An 11,515-nucleotide genomic window follows, 5' to 3' on the forward strand; every position below is an offset into this window, starting at 1 on the left:
GATATCTTCTGTACAGATACTATCCTTGGCAAATACAAAGTCAGCATCTTACTTGGTTTAATCAATCAATGTACTGTGTCTGTGTGTGAAAGGGTAATAAATGTTTTGTTAACCTTCTTTTTGACATCCACCAGCTGGCATTACACCGAAATACCTGTTTGATCGTTTGTGTGTTTCACTTGGAAATAGTATTTTAACATGACTCGGGCTAGGTTGATGCTGGGAGAGACCATTTTGAGTGACAGGCTTAGAGCTTGAAGCTTGGGAGGAAAGCGGCCAAAGTAAGTACATTTTTAAACATTGTTTTGAAATAAAAACGCAACGGTAGCTTTACTTACAAACGCATCTTAGTTCATGGGAAGGTAAAACGGTTTATTTCATTTTTACACACATGAAACAATGATTTCTGGGAAATGGGTTTATGATAGCAAAACTGGGGTAATCAAGTTCATAGTAGCGGATGCACACGGCTGTAGGAGTATTTTCAAGATGCAGCTACAGTGTAACAGGGAGCATCACATACACTGTTGCAATTACTGACATATTAACCGTGTTGCTATTGCAGGTAGAGATGACATTGTAACTATGTTGTTGTGAAAACATTTTGGCACGCGACCTATGTACGCCGTCATTCCTTTGCGCCGGAAAGGGACAAACATCAAAAGGAGGAGTTGTCCTCCGCACAATTTTATGCAAAATATCAACAACCTAATTGAATGTACTGCAATATCGTCGTGCAAAAGGAATTGTTGCATACTGCGACGCATTGAAGTCGAGAGAGAAACAAAAGTGGCAATACACCGACGTCCACGGTGAGCAATGGATTTGCAGCATACGATGGGCACGGGTAGCTAACCAGTAACAGTAGCTAGCTTGTGTGCTAGCACTGGCTGCAACTAGGTACTGTAGCTAGCTAGCAAACTACTGTAATGGCTAGCAGCACTCAACTTGCTTCTAATTATAGTGCAACAAGTGAGCTGTATAGCATGTTCATAGCTAGCCAGCTAATAATGATTTACCTTGCAAGCGACTAATAATGCATTTATTACTAGCCATTGAATTTATGTTGCATGACAATCAAATGTTTGCAAGCACAGCCAGGAGAAGGAGTGAAAGGAGGCATGACATTCTTGATTGATGGCTACAATATCATGTCAACATGTAAATATAGATGTTAGTTATCCAGGCATGACAGATATATTCCACCTCTCCACAGAGCTGCAGTGTGAATAATCCTTTACCTTCCACCAGTGACTGATAGCCATGTCTTTTGACATGGTTTTCTAGTCAGCATTTGATTGAACGCTCCTCTTCTTTTCCTCAGTGATGGAGACAGATGGGGACCAAAACCAGGGCTCTACCAATGGAACCACTCCATCAGGGGTGAACTCCCGCCCCTCTCCAATGAACTCCATGTCCCTGTACGAGAGACAGGCTGTGCAGGTCAGTAACTGTGGGTGGGTGTGCATGCATATGAATGGGGATATTATGTATAGCCTGACGCCTTTTTCTGACATGGCAATCCCAATTTGTACTCCGTGTCACTCAGTGTCATCTGTAATCCTGCCTGTAGTGTAGTTATCGCATTATCACTCTGTAAGCGCTCGTATATATCAACCTGCAGGCTATTGACTTTGCAATGTCAATGACTCCCTCTCCCTGTTTTCTATCTTGTGCAACTGAAGGCCCTTCAGGCGCTGCAGAGGCAGCCCAACGCAGCGCAGTACTTCCAGCAGCTGATGCTACAGCAACAGATCAACAGTGCCCAGCTACAAAACCTGGCTGCAGTACAACAGGTACAGAAGCATCGTTATGAACCACCCCTACTAATAATGCATGCTCGGAATAGAACGGCATGGGTGCTTTTTTTTGTTGTTGTCCTGGTCAGGTTGCAAATGTTTAGGCTATAGGATGACAGCACACTATGTTGAAACATCATCACGAGGTTTGCTACATGATCTGTTTTTTACCGCTCTAAACTCGACTAGGACAGAGCTTCTGTCGATTGCGGTATGGCAATGGCTTTTGACGTTAGTCCCTTTCGTCCCTGTTCTAGGCCACCCTTGCTGCCAGTCGTCAGTCCAGCACTCCCGCCAACAGCACCTCTCAGACCACAAGCACCACAGTCACATCTGTACGTTTACACATCTATGACAACTAGTAGGCGTGCTACCCAAAATCACTGATAAGAATCCAGCTTCAAAGAGGCCACTCCAGTAATATTGACTTAAAACCACAATTTGCTGTTTGAGAATGATAATGACATTCTATATATTTGAAATCACGGGTACCTGCATTGTTTGATCGTCTCCAAAATAGTCAATACAGTTAGCTTTGATTGCTCTCAAATCCCCTTTTTTCCCTTTCCTCTTCAGGTGAATGTAACCACTTCTGGGGGTGGTGCCATAACCAGCACCCGCGCTATAGGCCCAGGCTCCTCCGCGACATCCACTATAAGCCAATCAGTGCTGCTGGGCGGAAACACGGCAGGACAGGGACAGATGTATCTGAGAGTGAGAACCCATGCACTATTGCCTGATTCACACTATAAGGCCGACACGAACAAAACTTTGCTGGCTTAGTTCCATTATGGTGGATGCATAAACAGGTCAGCACAGTACTACTTAGGGCTGTGGCGGTCCAGAAATCTAGTCAGCCGATGATTGTCAAGCAGATAACTGTCGATCTCATGGTAATTAAAGCCAGCATCTCCTGGCTTCCACACATAGCCTACAAGCCACTGAGGCAGACCTTTGGAACATCTACATTTTAAAAAGTCTAATAAATCAATGTAATATAGCCTACACCTTCACAATAAATCCAGTATTTATTTTAGACAGGTCTAAAGAAACATGATATGAAGAAAATGTAGTCTATTTCAGAAGAACAGAATAGCAAACTCTAGGGCCCCCCCTAGTGGCGCAGCGGTCTAAGGTACTGCAGAGCTTGAGGTGTCACTTCAGATCCGGGTTGAATCACGCGACGCATTGCTCTCGACTTTCGCCTCTCCCGAGTTCGTACGGGAGTTGCAGCGATGGAACAAGACTGTAACTACCAATTGGATATCACGAAATTGGGGGTATTGGTTTTTGAGAATAGCATACTCTGAGTTGTCCTTATGTTAGGCCCTGATCTGGCTATGCCATATGTCTGTGGGCTACACTAGTTCATTTAGCAGACAAGATTTGCATAGAATTCCATGGCATTATTTTATAGTATGAAGTATACAATTGAACAAAGCTGAATAAAATAGAAAGCATATTTTTGCCGAAGGATTTGAGGGAGTGCGCACATGCGACTATTCTTTGTTGATGGGTTAACATAGAAATAGGTACTCCTATATGCTTAATTTAGAGTTATTAATGTATCTTTAATTGGTCTACCAACTAAATGTTTTGATGCGACAAATAATGATTTGAAAAAGTCACTTGAAAGGCATGAGCTCTGCTTTGTTTTTAGCGCAGACTGTACACACTTCGTCAGTCTCTCGTTCACAATTTGAGAAACAAATCTCGAATTTCCGGCACAATCCCCGTTGTGTGGCCATAATTCACCCTAAAAAATCCATGCTTTTTGCACCCCTTCTCCCTGAGTACTGCCTGTTCCAAAGCACTTCTCACTCACACCACTCTCCATGTGATCTGGTCTTTCTCACAGGCTACAAGTGAAGACAGACACACATATTGAAGATATTGGAAAAACTGTCCACATTTACTTTTCGTCAGCCAACAAGATAAGTAGGCCTAACGAACAGAAAAAGCACTAGTTTATATCAATCTACTATCCCCATAGTACAAAAGTTGACCTATTCTGTGTGAGAAATAAATATTCCAAACATAGTCTGGGACAGTTGTGGGATGTGATAGATGCCAAATAAATTAACTGCTAGCATCAACAAAAAGTTTTATGCAATGTGGCTGAAGCAACAGATCAGAACCTTTAACTTAAAATGTTGATAAACTATTTGGCTATTTCTTCACATTATAAGCGCTCACAGCAGTAAGCTATAAGTGTGAATGTTCCATTAGTGGGAAAACACCATTATTAAAAGTGCTTTTATTATAAAGGTGCATTTTTATGGTTATCTTACCCAAACTTGAATCTCGAAACTCACGCGCTGCTTATCTATGCCAGTTAAGCTCTATTTGACCACGTTAGTTGTGATACAAACCTTATCAAAACATATAGGCCTTTGGGCTACATGAGGTGTGGACTATGATTCGAAGAGAAAAAAGGGCATTGTTTCTTGCCTTAGGATGGGCATCAAGTGATAATATATAATTCACAAGTGATAAGCTAATATTGTCACCCATCAGACTATTCTTTAATTTTGTCTTTACCTATACTAAATAATATATGTGTGAAATCCGTTTTGATTTAGAATGGACCATTATCATGCACATGTCTCGAAACAGGGGCAGGGGAAAAAATACATGTCATCTCTGCACTTAAATAGCGAATGGAGGACACTCATCCCAGCCAGGTAGGCTATACTCCTGTTGTAAAGATAAGCAATGTGCTTAATATTTGCTTAATATTAGGAAAGTTGAGAAATAAATATAGTAGGCCTAGCCTATGGAAAGCTGATGGGATCCTCCTCTTTTTAATAGAGGCCATCACTCTGTTTTCTCACGCAATTGCATAGCCTATAGAAATGTTGCGCAACATGAGCTCATGGGCTCTCATTAAGTGTTTCATTAGATTTTTGATGACATTTGCATTGATGTCAGAGTGATTAGAGGGACAATAGAGTGCTGAGTACCAGGCAGTTAGCAAGTTTGGTGGGCTACTAATGACCATCAGCAGCGTCAGAGAAGCCTAATTACTGTGACTAAACGGTCACGTGGAATTTGACTGCCTTCATGACTGGTAACCAACCGCCTGTGTGGCGGTAATACGGTCACCACAACAGCCCTAGTACAGCTTAGCTTGGTTTGGTTTGGGCTTGGCTCAAGAGTATCAGCTTTTGTCATTTGCCTCCATGAAAGGACTCTTTGATTGACAGTCTCTTTTGTTATACTGTAGGTGAACCGGTCTCTGAGGTCTCCCCTCTCCTCCCAGCTCATCTTTATGCCTGGTAGCACGGCAACCACTGCCATGGCAACAGTCACCCAGCAGCCGCAGACTCAGCAGCAGCAACAACGGGAAGATACACCTACTTCCTCCAGCAACCAATCAGACAATGACCAGGTATGGATCAACTTTGTATTCGTGACTGAGAACATTGGAGTGAGTCCTGCTTTAGTGATGTAATCTAGAATACCTCGTTCCCAGTCCTGTTGGTGCTGTCTTGCCTGTTCCTGTGGCCATTACAGCACAAACAGATCTGGGACCAGGCAAAATGAATATTCGTGCAGTCAAACTACAGTATTGGGCTCTGAAATTGGTGAAACTAGATTTTTCTTCTCTTGCATCCCTCTCTCTGGCCTCTTCTTTCCATCAATCGTCATACACTCATCTACCCCTTTCTTTCTGGGCCAGGTACAGAACCTGGCTCTGCGATGTGTCAGCAGTCCCAAGGGGGTCGGGGTCAAGACTGGAACCCCAGTGAGGGGTGAACCAGGTGGGGAGTGAAATCGCAGCATACCTAGCCTTACATACTTAGCATACTTCCTTACCTGTTAGTTATTCATTTCCTTCCTCATTCTTTCCCAGCGACCTACCCCCTTGTCCAGTCATCTCACCAGCAGTTCAACCAGTCCACTCCACAGTCTACCACTAAACCAACCCAACAGCAACAGTCCCACATCAAGATCCCCACCTACATCCAGAGCTCCAACGCCAACCTGTCCTCTCTCAACCTCAAGACGGGCAACCACCACTCCAACACCCCCTCCTCACCCTCCACCTCTGTCCCACTCTCACAGCTCCTCCTCTCCGGACCCAACTTTGGCCGGGGCGGGGCTATCACCACGGTTACCTCCGCCGCCACGGCGACGCACATTCTGGTGCCCACCTCCAATGCGCCCGCCCAGCCCCACAGTTACCAGGTGGCTGCTGCCACCATCAAGCCCAATGTTAGTACTCAAACACTGGTGGTTCAGCCTCTGCAGAAAAGCACTGTTAATGACAAGGGAGGCCACGGGAACGGTCCCGTTCCAATCCAGCCCAAAACTCAACAGGGTCTCCGTATGCCCCTGCAACTGCCATCCCGCAACCCGCCTCCCATCCTCCCCGCACCCCCCGCCAACAATCAGACTAGTGCTGCCCAGCCTCCGCCGCACATCCCAGTCCAGATAGTAGGAGCCAGGCAGAGCTCCATAGGAAGCCCCCAGGCTTTGGCCTTGGTCCAGGCCCGGAACACCTGTTCCCAGGATGGAGCTACTCTTCTGAGTAGTTCCAGCAGAGCCAGCATTCTCACCATGGTGGCCTCCATCACTTCCAGAGAGGGAGGGGTGATAAACCGACGGACGGATTTAAAGAGCCTTCAATCAGCCCAGGAAACCCTCCCATTGGCCCACATCTCTCACGTGCATGCGCAAGCCAATCAGAATCAGAGACCTGGGCTGAAGCCAAGTCCAAATTGCACCTTGGCCAGCAACAACTCCTCTCAGTCCCAGGCAGCCATCTCTCCTCCCACCCTCTCCCATTCCTCCCACACTTTACCCCTGCCTTTGGTTGAGGCGAGCAGCACAGTAGTGGCTGCCAATGGAGAGTCTGTGTGTTCTCAGCCTCCCCAGGTGAGTTGTTCATTACTAATAGCACTGATAACACTACAATTTACTGATGTTTCTAAACAACGTAGTGGTTGTCGATTCCATTTGTGAATGCATGACATTCCTCTCAGGGTAAGTCGATGAAGAGGAAATCCGAGTCAGTCGCAGCCAATGACGAAGATGGTGCCCCTCCTCCCCACCTTGTTCCAATGAGTGAACACTCCCCTGCCCTCTCCTCCTCCGCCACGGAAGCAGGTAAGTAATCCACTAATAAATGGGCCCACTTGTCTTCAATACTTTGCCTTTCTCATTCCTCTCATTTACGACCACTGAAAGGAGGAAAGGATAAGAGTGCAAGGAGACCATTTTCCACCTTGGCCCAGCCACCAAACTGACAAATCCCCTTGGATCAATACCTATGCATGATTCCAAAAACCTCACGTTTGCACAGATTTAGCCACTGTGGCCAGGCAGACTTGGTTAAAATTTTTCAAAAATAAATGATAAAATCCTTTCTCCCCCCCCCCACCCTTCTTTTCTTAAGGCTCTGGTCCACTTTCTCCCTCTCCCTCTCGTTCCCCTGCTCTCTCGATGTCCCGTATGGGGGGTGGCCAGGGGGAGAGAGCCCCCCCTCAACAGGCTGTGGTCAAACCCCACGTCCTCACCCACCTCATAGAAGGCTTCGTCATCCAGGAGGGAGCTGAACCTTTCCCTGTACATACAGTATTCACCTTGGGATTTGTTGTTTTTGGAGAAGTTGTAGCTCTCATATACAACATTCATTCGTACCCTTTTCGGATATATACCACCTGATATAAATAATGACATGTACTGTAGAAGTAGTGGCATGTACTGTAAACACTATTCTCATTAATTCCCTGTAATCAGTAATGTTGAACACCACACATTTGTTCCTGTATTTTGATTGACAGGTGAGTGGGCCAGTCAAGGAGCCAGCTAGAGAAGATTTGGCCATGGACAATCTAGACTCTAGTCAGCCTGAGACTGTGACTACAGCTACAGGTTCGGCTCAGACCACAGTCCCGGGTCACGTTTCCATCGAAGCCTCTGGTTTGACCACAAACTGCAATTGGTATCGTTCTTTAAACCTTTTCCTGTTCTCTTCCCAGTGCTGAAGTGTGAGTACTGCAAAAGCTTCGCCCCAGCCAGACAGTTTAGAGGGACCAAGCGCTTCTGCTCCTTGACCTGTTCCAAGAGGTACAAATTCCCTGCTGTATGTCTACTATTTGTCAGTATACACTGAGTGTACAAAACATTAGGAACACCTTCCTAGTATTGAGTTGCTCCCCCTTTTGCCCTCCGAACAGCCTCAATTAGCCGGGGCATGGACTCCACAAGGTGTCGAAGGTTTTCCACTGGGATGCTGACCCATGTTGACTAATGCGTCCCACAGTTGTGTCAAGTTGGCTGGATGTCCTTTGGGTGGAGGACCATTCTTGATACACACTGGAAACTGTTGAGCGTGAAAAACCCAGCAGCGTTGCAGTTCTTGACACACTCAAACCGGTGCGCCTGGCACCTACTACCATACCCTGTTCAAAGGCACTTAAATATTTTGTCTTGCCCATTCACCCTCTGAATAGCACACGTACACAATCCATGTCTCAATTGTCTAAAGGGTTAAAAATCCTTGACCCTGTCTCCTCCCCTTTATCTGCACTGTTTGGAGAGAATTTACGTGACATCAATCAGGGATCATAGCTTTCACCTGCATTCACCTCATCAGTCTATGTCATGGAAAGAGCAGGTGTCTTTAATGTTTTGTACACTCAGTGTATCCCTACTATATTCCTCCGTGTTGCTCCAGGTATAATGTGAGCTGCAGCCAGCATTTCCGCCTGCGACAGGGGGGTCACCTCTCCCACTCTGACGAGGACGGGGTCCTGAGGAGGAGGGTCCCCCACAGGACCAGCTCCGAGATCGCCAGTGCCAAAATAGCCGGGAGACCCTTACCAGTTAAGGTAATGGTCAGTTGATCATTGATAGTTGTACACTTGTTTATGAGCTGGCATGGATGACTGAAGAGACCTGTAATCGCTGTCTGTCCAAACTAGAAAAGGTGGAAAGTAGGGTGGTTTCTAGATGGGTTTAAATCACTAACCCTAATTTAAACGTTTACCTTTCTGTCCTCAAATAGCCTAAAAATCTGCTTGTCAAACGGTAATGCCATATTTGTCGTGTTCAAGCGTGGCCATGTTGTGACTACCCTGTTGCACACGCACCTCTCACAAAGTCCTGGTTCACTGTCTACAGTGCCGCTCCGAGTCCAGCCGTTCGGAGGACGTCTCCAGCTGCGGGGAGGACGAGGACGATCCCATGTCCCTCTCCCCGGCCTCCTCTTCTTCCTGCCACCAGCCTCCGCCCACACTCCGATTGGAGGGCTCGGAGGCGCCCCACTTCTTGCCCGGCAGCCCCGCCCAGTGGAGTGTGGAGGAAGTGTCTCAGTTCATATCATCTCTGCAAGGTTGGTACCACAGAGATGAGCTCTATGTTGTACTTCACTTACTATAGACATCATTGGTTGATACCGTCAGCTTAGAAGGACATGCGTTGTCATGCAACAACACCCAAATGCTACTCTGTGTTTCTGTTGCTTTTGAAATCTAGAATTACAGTTATCTTGCATGTTTTTTTTGTGTGCTTTTTTAAATCCCTCTATTATTCTATGATGTTGAGGTAGCAGGCCATTGCTATTAGATTTTCACCATTGTAAATGCTGTTCATGTTATTGTCTTGCTTACTATCTCCCCTTCCCTCTCTCTCTTTCCCGCCCTCTCTTACTCCCAACCTCCCTCTTTCTCTCTCCTCTCCTCCTTTTCTCCTCACCCAGGCTGTGAGGAGCTGGCGGACCATTTCCTGTCGCAGGAGATTGACGGACAGGCCCTGCTGCTACTCCGAGAGGAGCATCTCATGTCCACCATGAACATCAAGCTCGGTCCCGCCCTCAAGATCTGTGCCCATATCAACAACCTGAGAGACTGAGAGGAAGAATGAACGGAGGAAAGGAGAGGTACTCCCAAGAGAAAAAGGAGAGAAAGAAGAGAAAGGAGGTGACAATATGGCTGTTGAAATACTTTTGAACTGTATTAAGTGGGGTCCCTGTTGGTTTTACTATGTTTTGTCAAAACAAACAGAATGAAAAGCGGAGAAAATGAGCCTTCTATCCACAAAATGTGGACCTTAAATGTGGAGTATTATGTTATATTATGTGAGTGAGTGAGCAAACCCTTTATGTGTGTAATATTTGCCTATATATTTAAATATACCTTTGTTGGCTGGACTGCCTTTGTTTACGCTGTAGAAAATCATTGTGGAAGTTGTGGCCTTTAAGTAGTTTCGATGATCGAAAAAATAGTACTAGAACGGAGACGTCCGTTTAAAAAACAACGTGTTTCATATCATTCCTTATTTTTACGAGTTGTTATGAATGGTAAGGTCATGTAAAGCAATGGACACATTGCCTTTGCCAACCATTACTGGGGAGTAGCTAATATATTGGCCTAAGAAACTTGACAAATAGAGGGAGACATGTTCTGTCCGCTGAAATGAGCAAGTAACTTACAATTGGTGCACAGGATTTATATTAAAAAACGTCCTTTTTAAAATGTCTGTGAAGTGGCAACAATAAGCTATGCGGATCTGAAGTACAGGGATACCCGATCCAAGTGATACCATCCCATAGGCTACTTCAGTTTTCTCAACATGTTTTAGATTATATGCCCTCCTGCTTATTTTAAATGTTTTTCTTTTTTTACCTAAACGGGATCGGTGTCCCTTAACCTGGATGGTTGTTGCTCAATATGCGATAACGTGACTAGAAAACATTGTATACAACAGCAAACTTTCCGGGACATAGACATGTCTTATATGGGCAAAAAGCTTAAGTTCTTGTTAATCTAACTGCAGTGTCCAATTTACCGTAGCTATTAAAGGAAAAAAAATACCATGCTATTGTTTGAGGATAGTGCACAACAACAAAACACTTTTATCACGGCAACTGGTGATACATTCACCTCTGAAGGTAAATAATGTACTTACATTCAGTAATCTTGCTCTGATTTGTCATCCTGAGGGTCCCAGAGATAAAATGTAGTGTAGTTTTGTTTGAAGAAATCCATTTTTATATTCAAATGTAGTAACTGGTTTCTACAGTTTGACCCCACTGCTGTCTCTAGCACCACACCCACCCCGCCCGGCCATCTAGAAATAAATTATTTATAGGGAAATAATGAAAACGCATGTTTTTTGGTTTGTATTATCTTTTACCAGATGTAATGTGTTATATTATCCTACATTAATTACACATTTCCACAAACTTCAGTGTTTCCTTTCAAATGGTATCAAGAATATGCATATCCTTACTTCAGGTCCTGAGCTACAGGCAGTTAGATTTGGGTATGTCAGTTTAGGCGAAAAAAAAAGAAAGAAGTTCAATCCTTAATCTTAAGTAAGGTCTTTGCAGTTTTACACACAGGAAGAGCTATTTACAGTAGGGATAGAAAATGTCACCAAGGTCGTGCTCATTAGGCATCAAACGGAAGGAAACTGACTGAAACAGAGAGGGACTACCTGGACTTATCCAATAAGAATCAGTCATTTTCATGCTGCGTGCCCTAATGAACATGACCCTGGGTTGTGGTCTTCCTCATAGCTTTCCTCATAACTTGCACCTATCCAAGGCTCTTGTGACAGTAGCAATGACTGTGGCTATTATGAATAATCAATAATCTTATGATTAGGTGCTCTGCTAATTGTGTGTTTTTAAATTTAAAGCTTGGCGAAGGCTAGGTCAATATCATGCAAAAAATAATAATAAACCAACTACTAGGACAACACGC

The 11,515-nt window shown here is 44.8% G+C and overlaps 1 protein-coding gene across 2 annotated transcripts; it reads left to right on the forward strand.

Moving 5' to 3' along the window:
- The first annotated feature begins 429 nt into the window (after positions 1 to 429).
- Positions 430 to 11,512, forward strand: LOC110496185 (polyhomeotic-like protein 1). 2 transcript variants are annotated; one of them, XM_021571931.3, is made up of 15 exons: positions 430 to 812; positions 1,325 to 1,443; positions 1,686 to 1,796; positions 2,057 to 2,134; positions 2,376 to 2,513; positions 5,026 to 5,190; positions 5,482 to 5,563; positions 5,656 to 6,680; positions 6,788 to 6,911; positions 7,201 to 7,370; positions 7,589 to 7,679; positions 7,787 to 7,874; positions 8,485 to 8,638; positions 8,931 to 9,141; positions 9,508 to 11,512. In XM_021571931.3, exons 2-15 carry the CDS (start codon positions 1,327 to 1,329, stop codon positions 9,657 to 9,659), a joined length of 2,706 nt encoding a protein of 901 aa, XP_021427606.2. In that variant the 5' UTR covers positions 430 to 812; positions 1,325 to 1,326; the 3' UTR covers positions 9,660 to 11,512. The 2 variants fall into 2 exon arrangements, with proteins under 2 accessions (XP_021427606.2, XP_090064723.1); XM_090208597.1 differs by having other exon boundaries at positions 658 to 812; positions 2,376 to 4,483.
- Positions 11,513 to 11,515: the final 3 nt, after the last annotated feature.

The sequence above is a fragment of the Oncorhynchus mykiss genome, chromosome 18 (genome assembly GCF_057628025.1).
Source record: "Oncorhynchus mykiss isolate SJ-2025 chromosome 18, ASM5762802v1, whole genome shotgun sequence".
Classification (NCBI taxonomy): domain Eukaryota; kingdom Metazoa; phylum Chordata; class Actinopteri; order Salmoniformes; family Salmonidae; genus Oncorhynchus; species Oncorhynchus mykiss.

Coding starts and splice junctions, on each gene's coding strand:
- LOC110496185 (XM_021571931.3), top strand. CDS start 1,327: ATGGAGACAGATGGGGACCAAAACCAGGGCTCTACCAATGGAACCACT. Junction 6,912..7,200: donor CTCCTCCGCCACGGAAGCAG/GTAAGTAATCCA, acceptor TCTTTTCTTAAG/GCTCTGGTCCACTTTCTCCC. Junction 7,371..7,588: donor AGGGAGCTGAACCTTTCCCT/GTACATACAGTA, acceptor TTTGATTGACAG/GTGAGTGGGCCAGTCAAGGA.